Source organism: Acomys russatus, chromosome 9, assembly GCF_903995435.1.
Source record: "Acomys russatus chromosome 9, mAcoRus1.1, whole genome shotgun sequence".
Taxonomy (NCBI): domain Eukaryota; kingdom Metazoa; phylum Chordata; class Mammalia; order Rodentia; family Muridae; genus Acomys; species Acomys russatus.
In genome coordinates this window covers 35,927,137-35,950,262 of record NC_067145.1, presented here as the reverse complement: position 1 = coordinate 35,950,262, position 23,126 = coordinate 35,927,137, and the positions used below count along the sequence as shown (strand labels likewise).

The following is a 23,126-nucleotide window of genomic DNA, read 5'->3' as shown; positions in this document are numbered from 1 at the left end:
ACTGCCACTCAAAACTGATAGACAAAAAAAGCAGCAAAGCACAGCAAAAGGAAACTCTTCCAGGCCAGGAGTCTTTGAGCTCAGGTTTGAGGACAGGACACTGCCCCAGATTTTATATTCTGCTTCCAGATCTTTATTGAGCCAGGCAGAGGAGAGGTACCTCACCACTGCCTTGCCTGGGTGTCACGCAAGGACAGGTGTCCAAGAAGAAAGGGGGCACTCAGATGGGATCCTCATGCATTTTCAAGTCGCAAATGTCACATGGATCATCTTGAACATTTAGAGAAGATCACCCACCAAATCACATCCACGCACGTACTTTACCATTAGAATTCTGTTGAACATTGGTAAAGATGCCAATTCTATGGTATTTACACCTGGCTGTCAGCGAATGACCCAGCCTTCCCATGTCTTAGTATGGACCTAGAATGTCTTAAAATTGCAATGTAAAATGAGTTAAAGCCCATTTTCTATTGGTTTATACAGATTTTAAAAAGTTGAATCCTAACTTTTCCTTGAGAAAGTGTTCTTTTTCTAAGTCAGTGTTGTTGCAACTTCTCTGGGGTTCAAGTTTTTGGAGAAGGCTTACTATGTTCTCATTCTGGAAAAGGAAAAAAGCAGTAACCTCCAATTTTTACTAAATATCCATTTTATGTGACAGAGACCTCCTACTTTTCTTTACCATATTTTAAGGCTGGTGTGGCTAATGATGGGATACACACTGAGAAGTGAGTCATTTGGCCGTTTCTTTACTGTGCTGATATCACCCTATGCACATACACTAACCTAGATAGTGAAAGTTTACCACCTGAGTGGCCTCTCAATAGAGTCAACAAGCGCCACATAGACTCTGCTGGCATAAGCAGAGCATGTTGCCTTATAATAAGCTCTCTAAATAGTAGTGCTAAAGTAATGATAGAAGAGGAGTGAATGCACAAGCCAAAGAGCCTGCTATTGTGATTGCTACTGGGCTGGGAATGTGGTTCAGCAGTAGAGCCTGGCAAATCTGAGACCATAAGGCTCCATCTCTAGTACTCCTGAAAGTAAGTACCATGCACTACACCTAACTGGACGAAGTAACTTTTATAAAGCTGGAAGACTAGACTGTTGACATCAGCGATTCACTGAATTAGGATGTAACAATCATTAAAAGGGACGACATCACTCATAGGAATTTTTCGGTTCCTATTAGGACCACCTCACATGTGTGGTTTGTCTTCCATCAAAGCATTAGTGTCTGGCAAATGACTACAGACTAGCTGGATCTGTAGAAAGTTTAAGGCGCTAACAGATGTAAAATGAACAGTGTAGGCAATCCACCTTCTGCCCTAACATCCTCCACAGGCATGCTCCTTCTCATTCATACCTGTTCATGCACACAGTCCATACACTGCATGGCTCAGTGTTCTATTGAAAAGACCATTTTCTTTTCTTCCTCTCGCTCTCTCCCTCCCTCCCTCCCTCCCTCCATTCCTCCCTTTCTCTTTCTTTATTTCTCCCACCTCCCCTTGCTTTAAAAATAGTAAATCAATAGTCAAGAACCTGGAAACCTGTACCAAAGCCTCTAAGAAGAAACACCATCTTCACAGTCCCTCCACCTGCCTTGGACCTCTCCGGACCTCCCCACCCCCCCACCCCCGGTTCCAAAGCTTGCCCAAATCTTGTAGAGAAGACACAGTGAATCACTCTTTGCTTCTGCCCTATACAAAGAGCTACAGAGAGCGCCTGACTGTGTGTGTGTGTGTGTGTGTGTGTGTGTGTGTGTGTGTGTGTGTTTGTGTGTGTGTGTGTAAGAAATATTGAGTTGGACTCCCACCATAGGATTTGTGAACTTGGACAACTATCCTGAATGAACCCAAATATGGGGTCAATGCCTTTCAACTATTGATGGACCAGCCTCGGAAGTGCACAACAAAATAACAGAGCCAGGGAACAGACAGAGAAGACCCTCACACAGATGCAACAGGTTTCTCTGCCCCAGAGGGATGTGACCCAGTTTTGAACAATTAAGTGCAAACTGATAATACAACCAGAGATAGAAAGGACATCTTCACGGAGCACAGCAGAGACCAATGCACCTGAAATGCCAGCAGGTGCCCCCAATTAAGCATGTTCTTCTCCCTGGGTTTTCCAAGCGGACAAGTGAGCACAGACACAAGTTCAGGTCGCCTCTGAGCTCCCCTCCTTCTGCCCTTCTCTTCCTCCCTCCCTTAATCACTGAGCTGTATCTAAAGAGGCTTTGTTGTCCAGTGTTTCTGATTATCAGTTGCCTGTAATGTGTGGTTCCCCTCCCCACACCCAAAATTCCTCTCTCCTCACCTTCTTCTCCTCCTTTATTTTTTGAGACAGAGTCTTTCTATGTGAACAAGGGTGGTGTGGAACTTGCATTCTTCCTGCTCCAAATGAGTCTGTCTTCCAAACATCAGGATTATAGGTACGTGCCACCACACTCTACCCCTTTTCTTCTCTTTTGGTTGTCTGCCAGCTGTGGCAGGTCAACTAAGATGCTGCCTTAGTCCAGTTTTTATTACTATAGAGATACTTGTAGCTGGGAAATAATAAAGAAAAGAGTTTCATTGGTCTATGATCAGGTGGCTGCCAACTAACATTGGTTTATAAAGCCATACATGGGAGACTACAGAATTGTCTCAATGCTTAAAATGCTCTCCTCCCAGAGGACCAAAGTTCAGTTCCCAGATCGTCTATCAGCCATCTCCTGACCTCCTGTAGTTCAGCTCTTAGGGATCTGATGCTGTTTTTCCTAAAGAGTGGCTGAACTTTACCCCCATGGCCTTTAATGAGTCTACATTTAAGATAGTGGAAGCCAGATTCAATAACCTTCATCCAACCTCCTCATGGAAATCATAGCCCTATGGTCCCCTCCTCTGGGAAAACCTTTCATAAGTGACTCAATACAGAGCCCCTCATGCTTATGAACCAAATGTCAAGCTTCCCTGGACATGCTCCACACAGCCTCCCCACATGATTGCTAGCATCATAGTCAAATAACTATGTTTATAAATGGTTACAGAATGGAAATAATATTATGTTGGGAATTAAGGTAATATCCCTTGTGATTGTGCACCAGTTTACAAATTTACCATGTCTCTGGAAAAGTATGGCGTATTAAGATGAAGACCTAAAAGTCATCAACCTGAAGAGCCTTGATTCACGAAACACCTAAAGCCTCAGGTGCTTGCACTCGTCATATTGTTAAGGGCCAGCCTAGAAACCAAAATTCCCCATCTCCTTTCTCAGGTTCTTCAGCACTAATACAAAATCAATTGATATGAATATAATCACTTGGCATCTGTAGCCAACATCTACTCTTGATTATACTAACCATTTGAGTTCATCTACCCTCTTACACTGAAATCCATGGGACATTAATATAAACAAATAGGTCTGTTCACAGGAAACACACTTCTCTGTGTAATGTCTAAAGTTTCTGTCTTGTTGCTTTTAGTACGTGTGTTCTAAGATGATGCTTTGGAGTTGGAGTAACTACTTCTCTATCTCTTTGAAGTATTTCAAAATGATGTTCCAAAACTCTCATGGGGGGGGCAGTTCTAAGATGTAAATGAACATGCTGATGCTGTGTTGTCCATAAATTGTTTCAAAATGCCATAGTTTCTAATTCATAAAGATTGATTCACACATGCAATTAAGTTAAATATAAGTCCTTATTAAAGCATTTTCTTGGTTTTTATTTCATAATGAAATTTTGGTCATTTACGATATTAGCATCATGTGAAGGATGTAAGAAGATGAATTCAAGTTCAATGCATTTCTTGGAGCTTTTAAGGCGGAATTTCTAAGGTACAACAGGACAAGAGGCCATGACAACAATGCGTAGTGCTATGGAAAGCATGGAGAAGCCTTATATCTGAGGCTCCTGAGGCCTCTACATCCTCTTTGTGCAGAGCCCTTATAACTTAACTAAGTACTATGGCAGTAAGCCTGGAGCACTGAATGCAATCTTCCCTAATTCAGTGCTCCCAGCTTTCGAGTGCAATGAAACTTTAATACAGCTCAAAGTGCTCACATGTGCACAGAGCCACCTGGTGACAGGAGTGGTGTCTCAGTTCCTAAGACCATCAGAAATATGTGTTTTCCTCTAGTCATGTAAAAGCGTCATTCTACCCCCCAAAGGGGTTGCTACCTACAGGTTGAAAACTGCTGCTCTAGTACCAATTTTCTGTTTGCAAAAAAATATTTAAGGGTTCAGAACATGGTACACAGTTCCTGGGGAGATGTGACATGTATATTCATCTACTCATCCCAAGTGGGAACTGAAAACATAACCAAGCCCAATTTGTTGAACCAATGATGTTTATTGGAGCTACTCACAGGACTATGGGGGAAGGAATTGCTTACCGGAGCACAAGGGAGACAAAGACAGTTGCTCACATGAAACTTGAAAACAGCATGAGGCGCAGCTCATGAATATTGAGCCCCAGAGGCACACAGAATCTGGTAGGCATAGCTACAGGTTAAAGAGCACCCTATCTTGTTGGCTCAGTTAGTCTGATACTGAGCAATAAATAGAAGAGTAAATTCTGAAGAAAAGTAGACTGAGAAGAGGCTCTTTAGAGTCATAATAGTAAATATTTCACTTTTCTAGGGGCACAGATGATTGAAGGAATATGGGGCATGCTTTTCCTATAACATTAATGTGTTTGTGAGGAAATGCAAATCTCAGTATTCTGGTTTCTCTTTTTTTTTGGCATGTTATGTCACACAGTGATCATGAGTGTGTTGATATCTGAAACTTATTTGTCTCAGGAGAAATTCTGCCCAGTGCTCAGTGTGAATTCTTCTCAGTATACACACAATTATTTTTTTCCTTTTGTTTCATTTTTCAAAAGTTGTGTAAGCACTACTGTCTCCACTTTTGTATTGCATCTCATGGGATATATTAATAAGAATTTTCTAGAGCATATTGACTTGGTGCTGTGTATAAGCCATCATAAAGGCATATCCCTGCATCTAGAGCTCAAATGTGTATGTTTTACTCCCTAAAGTTTTCTGATGGTGAGGCCTTTATACCATCCTCTTCCAGAGAGAGAAAATACAGTAAAGACTATTTTAGAAAGCATCTTCTATTAAAATGAAATTTTGTATTATGTTTGTCAGTGTATTTTTCTGGGTGGATGTGTGTGTGACATGGATGCCTCCTGCCTGTAGGGTCCAGAAGAGAGCATTGGGTCTTATAGAACTTAGGTTAAAATCTGTTGATTAGTGCCATGAGGGTCCTGAGAAACAAATTACATATTAGAGGACTTAAAAATACATTATAGAATCTGAACTGCAGACAAAATTTTATGATGAAATGTTGATGCCAAATCCTTTATCTGTTGCTCATGTCTTACAAAAATCAGAAAACTCATGAAAGAGAAAGACCTTATAAATGTGAGTAATATAATAAGTCATTGTGTACCTGGTCTATCAAAGAGCAGCAATGCTTAAAATCTGACACATCTTACAGCGCTTTTACATACCTTTTGTCCGTGAATACTTGTCATGACTCGTATGTATCACGAAGTATGTTTTATTCCTTAGGTCTTCTTTTCACCTGGGAGAACATTTTTTCAGTAACACATGATAAATCACTAATTTTCCCATACAGGGTCTGTTAACATTCAGGGATGTGGCCATGGACTTCTCACAGGAGGAGTAGGAATGTCTCGACTCTGCTCAGAAGTCATTTTATATGGATGAGATGTTGGAGAGTTACAACAATCTATTCTTTGTAGGTAAGAATGCTCTTCTTGCAGAATTCCTCATTCATCCTTCGACTTTATGTTCTTTGCGTAAAGGTAAAATCTCTGAGCTATCTAGAGACTCCCAAAATAAATGAAACTCTGGTTAGCAACATAACTTTTTTTTCTTGGTGTTTTCTTTACATTTCTCCACATTCTTAGGAGTGCTATATTCTGTGTAATATTTCCAAGCCTCTTAACCAACTTTTAACTGAATGTCAAACTTCAAAGAAAATTGAATATTCAGATCAAGGAAATAAATTGAAGAACACATAATAATTGGAAATTCTAATTTTACTATTGCATTTAAGTCTTCACCTATTTGTACTTTTTTAAAATGCAAAAGGTTTTAAATGTAGAAAGAGCCGTTCATTGATTTTGCCTATTTATTTACTATTTCATGTATCTCTGTATTTACCACCAGTACAGCCTGTTCTTTATCCTAACACTTTGGATGGTAAATTATTTGGTTAGTTTCATGCCAATGCAGGTTACATAGTGAATTCCTAGATGGCCACAGCTACACAGTATCACTTTTTTCAAAATATAAACAACAAAATATAGAAATATTATTTTGAAAAAAGAGAAAGGAAAAAAAAGAAATATTATTTTGATGTTCTGATGGTCCACCAGAGAACTCTTTTCTCAAAGACAAAGCAAAGAACTATTCCAGCACCCATTTGTACTATCTTCCTCAAGCTATAAATTTAAATAAGAATTAGAAGGGTATTATCATTTCCAGTCATTTCATATAGATCTCACTTGAGGTTCTTTTAAGCATCCATTAATGACTATGAAACAGAACAGACTTCTGTTCAGAGCTCTATCAATGAAAATTGCTAATTTTGTCTTTTTTTTAATTCTTCAAAAACATTGGCTATTGAATCTTACTCATGCATTACTCCATATCAGCCATAATTGCACTATTTTCCAGAGAATCATCATATATGTGGTGAATATAAGGAGGTGTTGGATCAAGACACCAAACATACTGTCCATGAGCATGTGACTTTTCAAGACAAGTCTTATAAATGTTATGAGCTTGGTAAAGTGAGTCATGAATCCTACCAAGGCATGTCTTATAAAACTAACCACAGAGACTCCTCTGTTGAATCATCAAGCTTAAATAGACATAAAGTTGAAAAGACTGAAGGGAAGATCTTTGAAAATTTAAAGACTGTGTAAACTATTTGAATATGTGTTCTGTTGTTCATCTAAATTCAAAAACTCACATAGGAAAACAATACAGAGTGTAAAAAAGGTTTTGATTATAAACATAAACTCATGCTGAAACAAACTAATATTGGAAAGAAACCACACAAATGCAGGAAAAGTGGCAAATGTTTCAAGACATACTCCAGCCTAAGTAGACATCAGAGAGCTCATACAAAAGAGAAACCTTACAAATTTAAGGAATGCGACAAATCCTATACCTGGAAAAGGAATCTTAGAATTCATCAGAGAATCCACACAGGAGGAAAAACCCTAAATGTAGGAAATGTGACAAGCACTTTACCCAGAAACAGAATCTCAAAATTCATCAGAGAATTCACACAAGTGAGAAACCTTACAAATGTAGGGAATGTGACAAATACTTTACCCAGAAACTCAGTCTTAGGGTTCATCAGAGAATCCACACAGGTGGGAAACCTTACAAGTGTAGGGAATGTGACAAGCAGTTTACCCAGAAAGGGTATCTTAAAATTCATCAGAGAATTCATTCAGGCAAGAAACCTTACAAACGTAATCAGTGTGACTAATCTTTTACCATAAAATGCTATTTTAAAATTCATTCGATAACTCATACAGGAGAAAAAACCTTACATATGTAGAGAATATGACAAATCTTTTACCCAGAAATGCAATCTTGTAACTCATCAAAGAATCCATACAGGAGGAAAACTGTACACATGTAAGGAATGTGACAAATCCTTCATGCAAAAAGTTAGTCTTAGAATTCATCAGAGAATTCACACAGGAGTAAACCTTTTACATGTGGTGAATGCAACAAATCCTTTACCCAGAAATATAGCCTTATCATTCATCAGAGAAGTCATAAAGGAGAGGAACCTTACACATGTAGTAAATGTGACCAGTGCTTTATCAGGAAAGACCATCTTAGAATTCATCAGAGAATACATACAGGAGAGAAACCTTGCAACGTTCGTGAACGTGACAACCCTTAATGAAGATAGATCTTCTTAGTACTAATCAGAGAATAGATCCAGGAGTGAAACTTCACAATTCTATGAGGAAAAGCCTTTAAAGACACCTCGGTTCTAACAAAACATCTGGAAATTTATACTAGTGAAAAAGGTTTCACAGGAAATAATGTGGCATGTGCTTTATCCAAGCTCTTTTCTTTGTGACACTCAAGGCTCCAAACCAGAGAATTACTAGAACATGAGAAACTTGTGAAAGCCTTTAAGTAACATTCAAATCTTAGAAAATAGAAAGCATTCACACTAAAACTCTAAATGTGATACTGTAGGAACAGTTTCATTAAAACTCTTTTCTTATTCATTCACAATACTTCATAATGAAGACAAAATAGAGAACCCAGCAGAATACAGTGTTGTGTAACAGTCTCCTGGAGACTAAAATGAACCATTCTGAAAGGAAGCTAATTAAGGCAGAAATGCACCCCCAAAAATAGCTTCTGAAACTGACAGCATTGTGTATGTTTCACTCTAATGAAGAAACTTTGATAAATTATATTTCTTTTTCTTATTAATTTATTCATATTACATCTCAATTTTTATCCCCTTATTTGTATCCTCCCATGCCTCCCTCCCTCCCTCTTTTACCCTATTCCCCTCCCCTAAGGCTGTGACAGAAGGGGACCTCCTCCCCCACCATATGGTCACAGCCTATCAAGTGTCATCTTGGTAGCCTGCCTATTCTTTATCTGAGTGCCACCAGGCCTCCCCGCCAAGGGGAGGTGGTCAAATATGGGGCACCAGAGTTCATGTCAGAGTCAGTCCCCGCTCTCCACACAACTGTGGAGAATGACCTGACCATTCGCTAGATCTGAGTAGGAGTTCAATGTTTACTGCATGTATTATCCTTGGTTGGTGCAGTAGTTTGAGCAGACCCCCCTGGGTCCATATCCACCCATCATGATGTTCGTCTTGTAGGTTTCTAGGACCCTCTGGGTCTTTCTATTTCCCCATTCTCCCATACTTCTCTCACCTAGAGTCCAATATGGGGTCCTCACATTTATCCCAATTTCTTGGTAAGTGAAGACTTTCATGGGACATCCCTTTTAAGCTAATGTTCAATTAAAGCGAATATATACCATGTGAGTCTTTCTGAGTCTGGGTCAACTCACTCAGGATGATCATTTCTAGTTCCATCCATTTGCCCATAAATTTCAGGATTTCCTTCTTTTTAATAGCTGAGTAGTATTCCATAGTGTAAATGTACCACAATTTCTTTATCCATTCTTCAACTGAGGGTCATTTAGATTGTTTCCAGGTTCTGGCTATTATGAATAAGGCTGCTATGAACATGGTTGAGCATATGACCTTGTTGGGTGGTGGAGCATCTTCTGGGTATATTCCAAGGTGTGGAATAGCTGGGTCTTGAGGTAGCCCTATTCCCAGTTTAATGAGAAAGCACCATATTGATTTCCAAAGTGATTGTAGAAGTTTGCAATCCTACCAGCAATGAAAGAGTGTTCCTCTTTCTCCACATCCTTACCAGTATGTGCTATCATCTGATTTTTTATCTTAGCCATTCTGATGTGTGTAAGATGGAATCTCAGAGTTGTTTTGCTTTGCATTTCTCTAATGACAAAGAATGTTGAGCATTTAAGTGTTTCTCAGAGAATTATCAACAGAGGAATATCAATAAATTATATTTCTTTAAAAAAGATTTGATAAATTGAGCCACCATGATTATATGCTCTTTAACCTGTAGATATGCCTACAGGTACGCACTGTGCTCCAGGTTTCCAGTGTTCATAATCTGTATCATATGAGTTTTGAGTTTCATATTAGCAACTGTCTTTGATTCCTTTGTGCTCTGGTAAGCAATTCCTTCTCAATATTCTTGTAAGTAACTACAATAAAGTTCATTAGTTCAACAAGTAGGACTTGGGTATGTTTTCAGTTCTCACTTGGGATGTGTAGATGAACAAATATGTTGCATCTGTCCAGAAAATGTGGGGGTGTCTTTGGTGTTTTAGTTTTTAAGACAGTCTGTTTAACAGTCTTGGCTATCCTGGACTCACTTTTGTAGACCAGACTGGCCTCGAACTCACAGCAATCTGCCTGTCTCTGCCTCCCAAGTGCTGGGATTAAAGGCATGCACCACCATGCCTGGCTCAGGAAATGTGTTTTGTAAACTATGTGCTGAACCCATTAATATTTTCAGCAAACTTGCAAATAGAAATTTGATACTTAGAGCAGTGGTTTTAAACCTCTGATGAGCAAACCCTTATAGGGTAGAACGACCCTTCCACAGTGCAGGTTAAGACTGCAGGAAAACACATTTTTTCCAGTGATTTTAGGACTAATACAACTCCTTTGTCTCCAGGCAGGTCAGCCAACATAAGAGTACTTTGAAGTGTATTAAAGTGTTGCCACATTACAAACCTTGGAAACACTGTATTAGAGAGAAGACATTTGACTTATAAGAGCTCCACACAGACAGAATTTAAAAACTTTGGTAGTCTCTGTGGTAAGGCTTCTCTCTTCCTTGCATTCAAGGAAGAGTGAGAGAAAGGTCTACAAAAGAACAAATGAAAATATAGCTTAAAATTGTCGGTGACAGACATCATTCAGACTAGGCTGTGCCTGTCATGGCTCTGAACTCATGATAATACCCCAAGAGTCAAGCAATCCAGTAGCCCTCAGAGCACTGCTACCCATCAGCAAACACTTCAGATTATTGTGGTGCCCTCATGTCCTGTTTTACCTAACACTCCATTCTATATATACCAAGAAATTAATTGGATTTCAGTTTCTTTTGCTAAGCCATTTACACAATGCTAATATTGTGCACTTCCAATAATTCTTTTTTTTATGATTTATTTATTTTTATTATTATTATGTATACAGTGCTCTACCTGCTTATATCCCTGCAGGCCAGAAGAGGGCACCAGATCACATTACAGATGGTTGTGAGCTGCCATGTGGTTGCTGGGAGTTGAACTCCATACCTCTTGAGGAGCAACCAGTGCTCTCAACCACTGAGCCATCTCTCCAGTCCCCTTCCCAGAATTCTTATCCTGAAACAAAACTTAGTAACTGCTTTTACTAAGGAATTATCTTTATCTTGATTTCTTGGGTGAGTCCATCCATACAAATATCATGAAACTATTAAACTTTAAAAAGGTAACTGGTGAACAATGCATAAATTACATACTCATGTACAGTTCAGTAATCCCAAAGGTGTGGTAGAAAATTATTTTAAAGTACTGAAAAAAAAATATTTACTCCAACTCAAAAGCATTTATATTAAAATATTAATACTAAATTCAGGAAGACTGAATTTTGAACTTTAAGGTGGTGTTTTACAGTGAACAAATCCATACCATACATAAGTTTTGCCTGATTTTTACAAGGTGAGAAAGTCATTCAACTCATGAGAAGTCACTGAAGGAGAACATTTCGGTGTTTTCGGAATTGGAGCTTGTTGAAACATGAGACCATGGTAAGTAGAATCTTGAATAAGTAGAGGCCCCTGCTTTCAAATGAACATAGACAGTTTCTATAAGTTCCTGCATCAAAGAGGTTGAACCTCAGACCACAGAAAGTTGAAAATTGTTTAGGCTGGCACATTAAAAATCTGGAAATAGTAACCAGCTGCACAGACACTATGGATTCTAATTTTACATGTTTAATGGATTGAGGTCCCTCTGCCTGATGACCTTGGGATCATTTTCATAGATGAGCACAAAATTTTGAGTGTCATGCTAAATTTTCAAGTTTGTGCACAATGAAAAGACATCTTGTACCCCTCACACAATATTATTTTCTTCATTCTGTATCTATTAGCGCATATAGTTTTTGTCCATGGTGGCAGCGAGCATATGGTGAGGCTACACACAATAATAGGTCCAGGTAGCCACTCAGGTGGAGTTATGTGGAAGAGAACATGGGCAGAGTGAGAAGGATGCACATCAATGGGGCAGGGATAATCACATCAGAGGGTTGGTGGCCTGGTAATGTTAATTTTATAAAATTATATTTGCTTCTCAATTTCTCTCTTAACCTGGGACTCTTATATTTGTTCAATAATAACCTTACAACATAAGAACTGAGCAGTTATTACTCTCCTCTTAACCCTCTAAGCTAATTTAATTTATTCCCAGCTTATATCCCAGAGATACTAAAATTCTTGCACTTTGTATTTTCCCTGCTCCTGTTCCTCTCTCCTAATGTGTCTTGGACCTTCTCACTGAATTCCCCTGGATGAATCCCCCACTTCTTCTTCTAACTACTCCTCCCATGCCTGGCAGGAAGTCCAGCCCTATGCTCTGCCCTGCTCCATGATCATCTGTAAGCTGATTTATTGGCGTATCAAAGATAATTGGATAACAGTGTTTACATAACATTGGGACAGGAGAGTCTCTGCACAATGATTGCAACCAGATATTAATCCACTTCCCTGATTTTGACAAGAAAATCACTGGAAAGGCATATGTTGAAAGATGAAAAAACAAAACAAACAACAAACAGAAGCAAACAAAGAAAAATAGGATTAATAGGATTAAAAAGCTGACCTGAAAGCAGGGGCCAGTTCCCTTCACTGGGGATTACACTTCCTGCCTAACTCAGTAGAAAGTTTTTTCCTTTCTTCTTTGAAATTGGCTCTCATTATGTATCCTAGGTTAGCTTAGAACTCAAAATCCCTCTAGTTCAGCCTCCTCAGTGCTAGAAGAGAAAGTTCTTAATAAATATTTTATAAAAATATCTATTCATGGGGCTGGAGAGATGGCTCAGCAGTTAAAAGCACTGTCTGCTGTTCCAGAGGTCCGGAGTTCAATTCCCAGCAACTACATAGTGGCACACAACTATCTATAATGTAATATAATGCCCTCTTCTGATAGATGTACATGAAAATAGAGTACTCATGTACAATAAAATATCTATTCATATAATGCAGCAAAAATAAAAATATGGCTAGGCTTGGGAGATCAGTGAGTGAGTGTGAGACTTGACTGTGGCTCCCTTGCACCTGTGTGAATCCCTATTCAGCACACCTGCATTAAGGTAAGCAGAGAGAAAAGTGAATATGCATACTTTACTTAACTTAACAGCCCAAAAACTCTCAATTTTCAGAGCCAGGGTTTGCAAACTTTTTGGCTAAGGGCCATGCTCTTTATTTTACTGTACCATGAAAGCAGCCCTGTGTGATACGTAAATGAATCAGTGCAGTTATGTTACAATAAAACTTTATTTATATCAACAAGACATGGGCCAGATTTGCACTGATTTATGCTTTCAGGTCTCATTGTTATGAAATCTGATTTCATAAAACTGATTTATGAAAATCAGTTTACTGATTTATGCTTTCAGATCTCATTTTTAGTTTCAACTGATAAAAGATATGAGTAAAGAATACAATTTGGTATATTGGATATAAGTACAAATTTACTAGGATGCAGCATTGAAAGATATGTCTTTCTCCTGAGACTATGAAGTGGAATCAGTTTTTATGAAATAGTTCAGAGGACCAGGCATATGGCAGATGTTAAATTCTTAGAGTAATTCTTTGACAGGTGATAGGAAGTAGCTTATGACAGTAAGCAACTTAGATAGACTAAGAGGGTTAATTGATATTGCTTAAGGGCGAGGCCATTGAATGGCTTCTTCATCTCTATTTATATCTAAATCATAAAATGCTAGGTCAGATACAGGGCTGGGAGGTGTATGGCTTCAAAGAGGCTTATACAGCCCAAGATGTTATTCATCTCTTGTCTGCAATGTTCTAATTCTCCGTAACCTTAAAGCTTCCCTAATTGGCCTTCTGGAATCTTCAACACAGGTGCAGCTGCTCCTGCCTCTACTACCTTCATCCCTCTCCCTGTCTCCCTACCTCCTTGGGAACGTCAGTTCACAGTGTGCATTTAAAATCAGGAGCAGCTGGGCGGTGGTGGCGCACTCTTTTAATCTCAGCTCTTGGGAGGCAGAGGCAGGCAGATTGCTGTGAGTTCAAGGCCAGCCTGGTCTACAAAAGTAGTCCAGGACAGCCAAGGCTACACAGAGAAACCCTGTCTTGAAATCATCATCATCATCATAATCAGGAGCAGTCACGATACTTTATTAGCCTTTTTTTTTAAAGTAGGTTCCGGTTATTCAACCAAAATTGCCACCCATCATCCCTACCTTTCATGTTTTTACCTTCCTTGTTGCATACTGCATGTTGATAGAAATGACATCTTTGGTCTCAAAGTAAGAGCTTACGTATTTCATTATGAAGCAGGGTTCCATGGACTTTTGGGGGTGTTCCATTTACTTTTTGCTGTATAATGTAGAGACTCAAAACAGTAATCTTTTTATTGTCTCTCATAGGGATCAAAGGGTCTTGGAAAGGCTTGGCCAAGCCGGTCTGGCTTAAGGCTTTCCTTCCCTCGGTGACACAAGGAGAACGGTATCAGTTAGGAGTTGGTTCGTGCTGGTCGGGGCTGGTCACTCATGCATCTGCTGCTGTTTCAGAACACCTCACACACCACACACTGCCAGCATCCATACGTATGGCGGGTGTTCGAGTGAAGTTCTAACTGCCTCTTTTTCCTTTTACTGAAGCTGTTTCCTCTGCCTCTTCTCTACATTGGAAACCATATAAGTGGCTTATCAAGCACAAGTAAATTAAGGTACAGTTCCAGGTGACAATGGGAGGAGTCTCCATTGCCTCCAGTGGGGGATGGATTTTCCAAGCTTTTGCTTGCATGTTGTCCTAGTTTGCTTTCTGTTTCTGTGATAAACACCATGGCCAGGAACAGCTTGGACAGGAAAGGGTTTGGTTTTGTTGAGACCCATGCTTATTAGATTTCTGGATAGTCATGTCTCCACATAGAATATGAAGTTTGTGTGTAACAGATAGGGATGTGATTACCTCGGTCAGTACTAATATGATCACAGTAACGTTGGTTTTATCATGGTTTTACAGAGGACAGGAATACTCTGTCAAACTGGATGTAAGGAAAAAGTGAATAACAAACAATAGTTACAAGTATAGTCTTTTTTATTTCACCTATGTTTTATTTCATCTGTGTTTATTTCACTATCCTTTGATTAATTTTATTAAAAGCTACTTTGAAAAATAAAAATATAGAAAGACCACTCTATCCTACCAAACTACTAATCAGGAAGTGTGGTCTCAAATGTACAAATAAGAAAATGAGGGTCTGGAGAGATGGCTCAGCGGGTGAGAGCACTAGCTGTTCTTCTGGAGGACCTGAGTTCCATTCCTAACACCCCACACAGCCGCTCCAAGTGATAAAACGCCCTCACACAGACATGCATGCAGGCTATACACCAATGTTCATAAAATTCGTGCAGGCAAAACACCATGCACATAAAATAAAAATAAGTAATTTAGAAAAGGAAAACAAAGGCAGACATGGTGGCACATGCCTTTAATCCCAGCACTCGGGAGGCAGAGGCAGGCAGATCGCTGTGAGTTCGAGGGCAGCCTGGTCTACAAAGTGAATCCAGGTCAGCCAAGGCTACACAGAGAAATCCTGTCGAAAAGAAGAAAAAAAGAAAAAAGAAAAGGAAAGGAAAGGAAAACAAGACTTGTGCAAAAGCTGTTGGTGTGCCAATGCCTCTGCGAATGTCTGGGGCATTACTTTGGTTAGGTTAGTGAGTCTAGGAAAACTCATGTTAACTAGGTGAGACCACTCCCTGGGCTGGAACCCTGGACTGTGAATGGAGAAACTGATCTGAGCTGAGCAGCAGCCTCCGTTGCTCTGTCTCCTGATTATGCAGTGATGTCATCAGTTGCTTCAAGCACTTGCCACGTTGACATCCCTCCTGCCATTATGGACTGTTCTCTTGGATAGTGAGCCAAAGTGAACGCCTTCTGCCTTAAACTGCTTTTGTAAAGGTCTTTTCCCAACAATAAGAAAAGAAACTACACAGGAGAGAGGTGCTTTCCTTTACCACACTCCATCTTATTTTTGGAAATAGGCTCATTTCCTGATTGGCTGGATATGCTGGCCAGCAAGTCCCAGGGACCGGCCTACCCTGGTCCTCAATGTTGCCTTTACAGATGCCTGGACCTACCTCTTCATTTGGGTGTTAGAGAACCAGGCTCAGTACCTCATGATTTTGTGACAGACTCTCCACCTATTGAGCCATCTTCTTTTTTTTTTTTTTCTTAACAATGTACTTTGAAGCACCAAAAAAAAGGCTTACAAATTTAAGTAAAGTATATATAATATAAAGTTTATCACTGTACCTGCTTTAAGTGTACAATTCAAGTGCATTAAGAATATTTACACCCACGTACACTCGTAGCCTATGGGAGTCTGAGGCAGGATTGCTGAGCATTCAAGGCCAGCCTTTGCTACATAATGAGTCTGAAGTTAGTCTTGGAGAAAGCCTCATCTCTAAAAGAGTAGAGGTACAGTGTAGCCATCACCATTATTTATTTCAGAAACTTTTTCATCATCCCAAATAGAAACTCTGAATTCATTAAACAATAATCTCCTTATCTTAGTTACTGGTAATCTCAATTTCTCAGTCCTCTCTCTCTCCTCCCCATTCCCAATGTGTTGCATACATGTGAGTTTGCCCATGAGGAGGCCAGAAAGGGTGTTGGGTTTTCTTTGTCACTCTCCACTTCCCTTGAGACAGGGTCTCTCACTGAATTGGAAACTTGTTGGTGAGGTTGATTGGCTAATGAGCTTCTGGCACCTACTGGTCTCCCAGTGCTGAGATTACAGGCACATACCGAAACATGGCTGTGAGTGTGCATTTGAGTGTGAGTGTGCATGTGCATGTGCATGTGAGTGCAAGTGCCCATAAGAGGGCCCATAAGGTCATAAGAGGGTGTCAGATGCCCTGGAACTGGAGTTACAGGTGGTTGTGAGCTTCCATGGATGTGCTAGGAACTGGAATTGGGTCCTCTGCAAGAACAGTAAGTGCTCTTAATCACCAAGCCCTCTCTCCAGCCCCTTCACTTTATTATTCTTCAACATGGTTTTGCCATTCTTGGTCATTTGAATTTCTCCATTAATTTTATAATAAATTTTCCAGTTGCTGCAGAGAAAGAAAAAGCCAGGGGAGCTTTGACAGGCTTTGTGTTAAATCAGTGGCTCAATTAGAGTTTCTACTGCTATGAAGAGGCATCATGACCATGGCAACTCTTAGAAAGGAAAATATTTAGTTGGGGCTGGCTTACAGTTCAGAGTTTTAGTCCATTATCATCATGGTGGGAAACGTGCCAGCGTGCGGGCAGACATGGTGCTGGTGAAGGAGTTATGTTTGTGGTTGTTTTATGAACTTGTGTTTCAGTTTCTCTCTTAACATGTTTAGCATCCAAATAATTGAGACTGGACTGTTATAATTGTTTAACAAGCTTTACAGCACAACAGCTGAACAATGAGAGCCTATATTAACCCTCTAAGCTGGTCTGGCCTCCTCTTTGCCAAAGTTCCTGAGATAGCTGCATTGATGGCTTTCTCTGCTCCAGCTGTAGCTCATGTCTCCTGGACCCCTGCATGTGGCTGATCATTAAGTTGCAGCAAGTAGCAATTCAAATCAATTCCTCAGAAAGAAGACCCCATGGTGAGGTAAAAATAACACAGTAGGACTGGGAAGGGGCCTCAGGAGGTAAAGTCTTGTTAAGTAAGCAGGAGCCTGAGGTTCTGACCTCAGATCCCTAAGACTCATGGGAAAACTAGCCCACAGCCCAAACCCAGGAGGCAGAGACAGGCGGATTCTGGGCCTTGCTGGCTTGCCACTCTAGCCAACCCATGGGCTCCAGGTTCAGTAAGAGAGCTTGTCTCACACTTAGAGAAAAGCACAGGGTATCAACCCATGTCTTCCCCATGCACATACATGGTCTCATATGCCCACATGTAACATATACTAATCCAACTCCAACCCACCCGAGCAAACACACTGCATATGAAACATATTGAAAGGATGAAAAAAAACAAAAAGAACCAAACTCACCTAAGTATGACGGCTTCCAGGAGTGAAGTGAGTGGAGTTGTAAATGTCCATTGGCTGTCAGGAAAGATTCAACCCTACCATGAGGCACACAAGGTCAGTTGTTACTTTTGTTCTAAACATGGTAAACATGTTCGTTTGTTTGTTTTTTCTGAGATAGGCTTTCTCTTTGTAAAGTCAGTTGTCCTGGAACTTGCTCTGTACACCAGGCTAGCCTCAAGCTCACAGAGATCTGCCTACCTCTGCCTTCCGAGTGCTGTGATTAAAGGCACGCACCACCACCTGGCAGTGGTAAACATTTTTAATTAAGGTGATTTTTTTTTTTCAAATTACATATGAGTTAACATTCATTGTAATATTTTCCATTAACAAATCATATTAAGTCACAAAATACAGATTGAATGATTTTTGTGCTCTTTCACAAATTGACTGTGGTAGTTTGATTAGGAATGCCCACTCCCCGCCCCCCAACTCATTCATATATTTGAATGCCTGGCCGAGAGGGAGTGGCACTGTTAGGAGCTGCAGCCTTGTTGGAGTAGCTGTGGCCTTGCTGGGGGTGGTGTCACTGTGGGGCTGTCTTTGCGGTCTCATATGTTCAAGCTCTGCCCAGTGTAGCTCCCAGTCATTCTGCTACCTGTGGATCAAGACGCAGAACTCTCAGCTCTGTAGGCATAATGTTATTGTGGGCTGTGTAAACACTCAAGTGCTGATTTCTGTGCCTCCACCCCTGCCTCCATATCTGGTTGCAATTCTTGTTCTAAGAATCTCCTGTCTAAAGCATGTCTTTAATTCCAGCACTTGGAAAGCAGAGGCAGGCAGCTCTCTGTGAGTTCGAGGTCAGCCTGGTTTACAAAGTGAGTCCAGGACAGCCAAGGCTACACAGAGAGACCCTGTTTCGAAACAAAACAACAACAAAGAATCTCCTGTCTAAAAGTTGCTCCCCAACTGTCCCCTGATATGTCCATAAAGCAGCTTCACAGCCAATCACTGAGCAGGGGAGAGACTAGGGCTGGACTTCCTGCGAGCCAGGGGAGGAGACAGAGGAAGAAGTAGGGGATCAGCCACATGCAGGGGTCCAGGAGACATGAGCTACAGCTGGAGCAGAGAAAGCCATCAATGCAGCTATCTCAGGAACTTTGGCAAAGAGGAGGCCAGACCAGCTTAGAGGGTTAATATAGGCTCTCATTGTTCAGCTGTTGTGCTGTAAGGCTTGTTAAACAATTATAACAGTCCAGTCTCAATTATTTGGATGCTAAACATGTTAAGAGAGAAACTGAAACACAAGTTCATAAAACAACCACAAACATAACTCCTTCACCAGCACCATGTCTGCCCGCACGCTGGCACGTTTCCCACCATGATGATAATGGACTAAAACTCTGAACTGTAAGCCAGCCCCAACTAAATATTTTCCTTTCTAAGAGTTGCCATGGTCATGATGCCTCTTCATAGCAGTAGAAACTCTAATTGAGCCACTGATTTAACACAAAGCCTGTCAAAGCTCCCCTGGCTTTTTCTTTCTCTGCAGCAACTGGAAAATTTATTATAAAATTAATGGAGAAATTCAAATGACCAAGAATGACAAAACCATGTTGAAGAATAATAAAGTGAAGGGGCTGGAGAGAGGGCTTGGTGATTAAGCTAGGAGACCAATCTGTTGAGTTAGTGGCATTCCCATGTGTTCCTGTGAGCATCAAAAATTGGTCCCACATTCACCAGAGTGCTTCTGAGACCACGTACAGACATATATGACTGTGGCCATGGGCAGAAAGGACAGTTGGCAAAGTGGTCCAACGTAATTTAAATATTATGAGACTTTGTGTGTGTGTGTGTGTGATTTTTTTTTTCTTTGTAACTCTATTGTGTGGGTGTCGAATGTAAATTCTGTAGATGACAGTGTCCTGTTGGAAGCATCACTGGGTGTCAACATAACTGCCCTAGACAAAAAGCAGTGACCTGTTTACTTTTGTCATTTAATGCCCTCAGTCTAAAAGTGTTCTTAGGCATTTAATTTAAAATAACAGATTAGAGCTTGGGGTGTAGCTTGGTGGTAGAACGTGTACTTAGCATGCACATTCTATGTCTATTCCATGTTCATTCTACAGCACCCAATACACACACACACACACACAGACACACACACACCACACGTGCGTGCGCGCCTAAAACAAGCCAACAGGTTTATAAGCCCAGTCATTCTTGTTTTTATTTGTTTGTTTCATTGGTTTTGGTTTGTTGTTGTTGCTGCTGCTGCTGCTGCTGCGTAGCCCTGGACATCCTGAAACTTACTCTGTAAACCAGTATGGACTTGAACTGAGAGATCTACCTGCCTATGCCTCTGCCTCCTGAGTGTGTGCCTTCACCACCACCACCGCTACTGCCCTGCCAGTTATTGTTGTTTTATTGTTCTGTGATAATTGATAGAATGTGGTCATTACATATGCTGGTATGTTTTAGAACGAGCCAGTGTTAACTAGTTCAGACTTCTTCCCTTCATTATTAATATGTAGAATCGGGGCAGGGGAAATGACTCTGTCTGTCCTTAACCCAGACGTGGTAGAACACACCTGTGACCCCACCACGGAACTGTGGAGACAAGCAGGTCTCTGAGACTCACCTGGCCAGCTAGGGTACCAAAAATGGTGAGCCTTAGGTGCGATGAAGAAGCCATGTTTCAAAAGTAAGGTGCAGAGTGACCAAGGAAGACACATGAGTGACATCAACCTCTGGCCTGCACACCCACCAGTGTACATATATGTATACATGCCAGCACACATGTGTGTGCACATATACATTTCTTTGGTGAGGAGTGTCCAGTGTAGAACCAGAGTGAACTCAACTAATTTTGAGCAATATTTATTTATTCAAAGTCCTGAAAGGAAGGAGCCTTGGAAGGCTGGCATAGGCCCATCCTTGTTTCACTCTTTGACAGACAAGTAACTATCTGGGTACCATATGGAGGTGTCACTCCCAGATGTCTAACATGTCCCCTGGGCATGGCCCTGCTTAGGGCTACTGGTGGGTGGTCAGACCATGCCTTCAGGACAGTCACGGCTTGCTAGTTGTTGTGCCAACCTATCAGTTAGCAAACAAAGAGCTTGCAGTTAAAGCAATACAGTTCAGGTCCCCAGGTCTTAAGCGATGTAATTCAATTGAGGTCACCAGATCTGCTGTCTTGTTCTCATCTGGGAGGAATTGAAGGAGTTAACAAGAGGGAGAAAATTTGCCCCAGAAAAGATGATACTAGCACTGCACACAGATTGGACCAGGCAGCGACAAACAAGCCAGCACTGGGGCCAGCTTGAGAGTGTCTGTGTAACATCCTTCCCTTCCTGTTCTCCCTGCCAGCTCTGACCTCGCATTCAACTTGGAAGACTATGTCTTTGTTTGTGTTCTTGAATGATGTCTTCACAGCAGCAAATGGAGTTTATACCAAATAGAAAATGGACCCGAATGTACCAGACCGACCCTCCTGCAGGGTTTGCCTGTACCATCTGGCTCCCGAAAGGGCATGAAAAATTAAAATGAACCTGTTCGGTTGATGCATGCCCTGTGATCTAGAAACTACTAATTTCTTCTTAACTATTGTCTGTATAAGACCTTGTTCTTCTTGGCATTGTAGCAGTTTGTTTGAAAACAAATAGGGAGGAAGGGATGTCACTATTTTAGATATAAATCAGCATATATTACATATGTATGTGTATATATATATATGTTCATGTACATTTTGAAAGACAAATTCATTTTTTAAAGCATCATCATTAATGACCATGACCAATTCAGAAGGAGGGGGCCAGGGTCATGATATTAGCTCTGAGAGCATTAGTCTGTGCTATAAGTTTCTGGATGCAAGATTTGGTCATTCCTTATGCCTTTAACCTTCATTTCTCCAAGCCTGGTTCCTCATGAAGTGAGATGGCTGGACGGCCACTTGCCATGTCCTCTGAGGTAACCACCCCTTCTGATTGCAAGCGCTTGGGGCTGTCTGTTGTGCCGCCCCCAGCCCCAGCTGTGACCAGAAGCTGTCTGGGGTGAGCCAGCATATGGGTCTTTGTTCTGAGCTCTTTGTACTTTGTGAAGGAGTTCTCCCTGCCTGATGGGTGCTTTCTGTGAGCTACTTTTAAAATCTGTGTGCCCATTTGTTTCTTTGAATGGTGACAGTTTTACAAAAACGGGTTTATTGCCTTCCTGAAAATACAATATGTCATCTCCCTCTTTTTTTTTTTTTTTTTTTTTTTTTTTTTTAGGAGAAGTGGGTGGCCACTTTAGTGAAAGCAAACACGGAAGACTGCTATTCTTATAATGGATAGAGCAGATGTTTAAAAAGAGCTGGTTAACATTTTAAATGCCCATGATCTCATTTCAGATGTGCTATTTTGAACAATGTGCTTAAGAGTGGCGTGTTAGAGATGAGTAGGGCTTCAGGCCTTCTGTTTTCATTTCGTTGTCATGTAGCTGTTGGTGTCAAACAAACATTTATTCTGAAGTTACAACACACAGTACAGCGTTCCTTTCTACAACAGACATTGGCCAAAAGTCTCTCAGTACAGAGCCAGCCTTTTACGCATTCTAGTTATGCATAAATAGACAGATTGGCTCAGGAGATACGATACCTTATAGCTCTACAGTGGAATGCACTTTTCTTATTCTCATAGGAGCTGTGGAACTATGGAGTGCTTTTCTACAGTGCCTGCTTCATGATCTTCCCAACTGCTATTATTAGTGTTTCCGCTGGAGACTTTCAGCAGGTAAGTGTGGCCTGAGTTAGAAACAGGTAGGCAAGGCTGAGCTATGATGTGCTCAGGTGGGTGTGTTCAATGCTTCTTTCACTTTGAGTTTTCACTCTATAGGTTAATTGGGAAGTAGCCCCATTGTTAGTGGAGAGGTGTTGGTAATTTATTAAGTTCTTATATTCTAGGAGAATTTTGCCTCTTGATGTGCTGGTTCACCCACTGTTTACCCTCTCTGGCCTCTCCATTGAGACTCTGGAGACTTAGACAGCTCCTTGAATTGAGTGATTGCCAGACACTGAAAATATATTTAAATATCTAAAAACAATTTCTAGGACTGGGGATGTATCTCAGTGGTAGAACATTGACTAGCATGCACAGGACTGTGGGCTAGATCCTCAGTGCCACAAAGGGAATGGGGGATTAAGAGATTTTTTTTTCTCTAAAATGATAGAATACAGAAGCTATAATGTTTAAAATACAACTCTTTGGGGCTGGAG

General features: G+C 40.7%; 1 protein-coding gene across 1 annotated transcript in view; it reads left to right on the top strand.

Annotated features, from left to right (window-relative positions):
* Positions 1-9,685: 9,685 nt before the first annotated feature.
* The window catches only part of Slc35d2 (solute carrier family 35 member D2), a 23,812-nt gene continuing 10,371 nt past the window's right edge, over positions 9,686-23,126 (top strand). Inside the window, 6 exon segments of the mRNA XM_051150858.1 lie at positions 9,686-9,695; positions 12,333-12,406; positions 14,519-14,586; positions 21,245-21,281; positions 21,283-21,351; positions 22,552-22,644. Coding sequence (XP_051006815.1) covers positions 9,686-9,695; positions 12,333-12,406; positions 14,519-14,586; positions 21,245-21,281; positions 21,283-21,351; positions 22,552-22,644 — 351 coding nt within the window.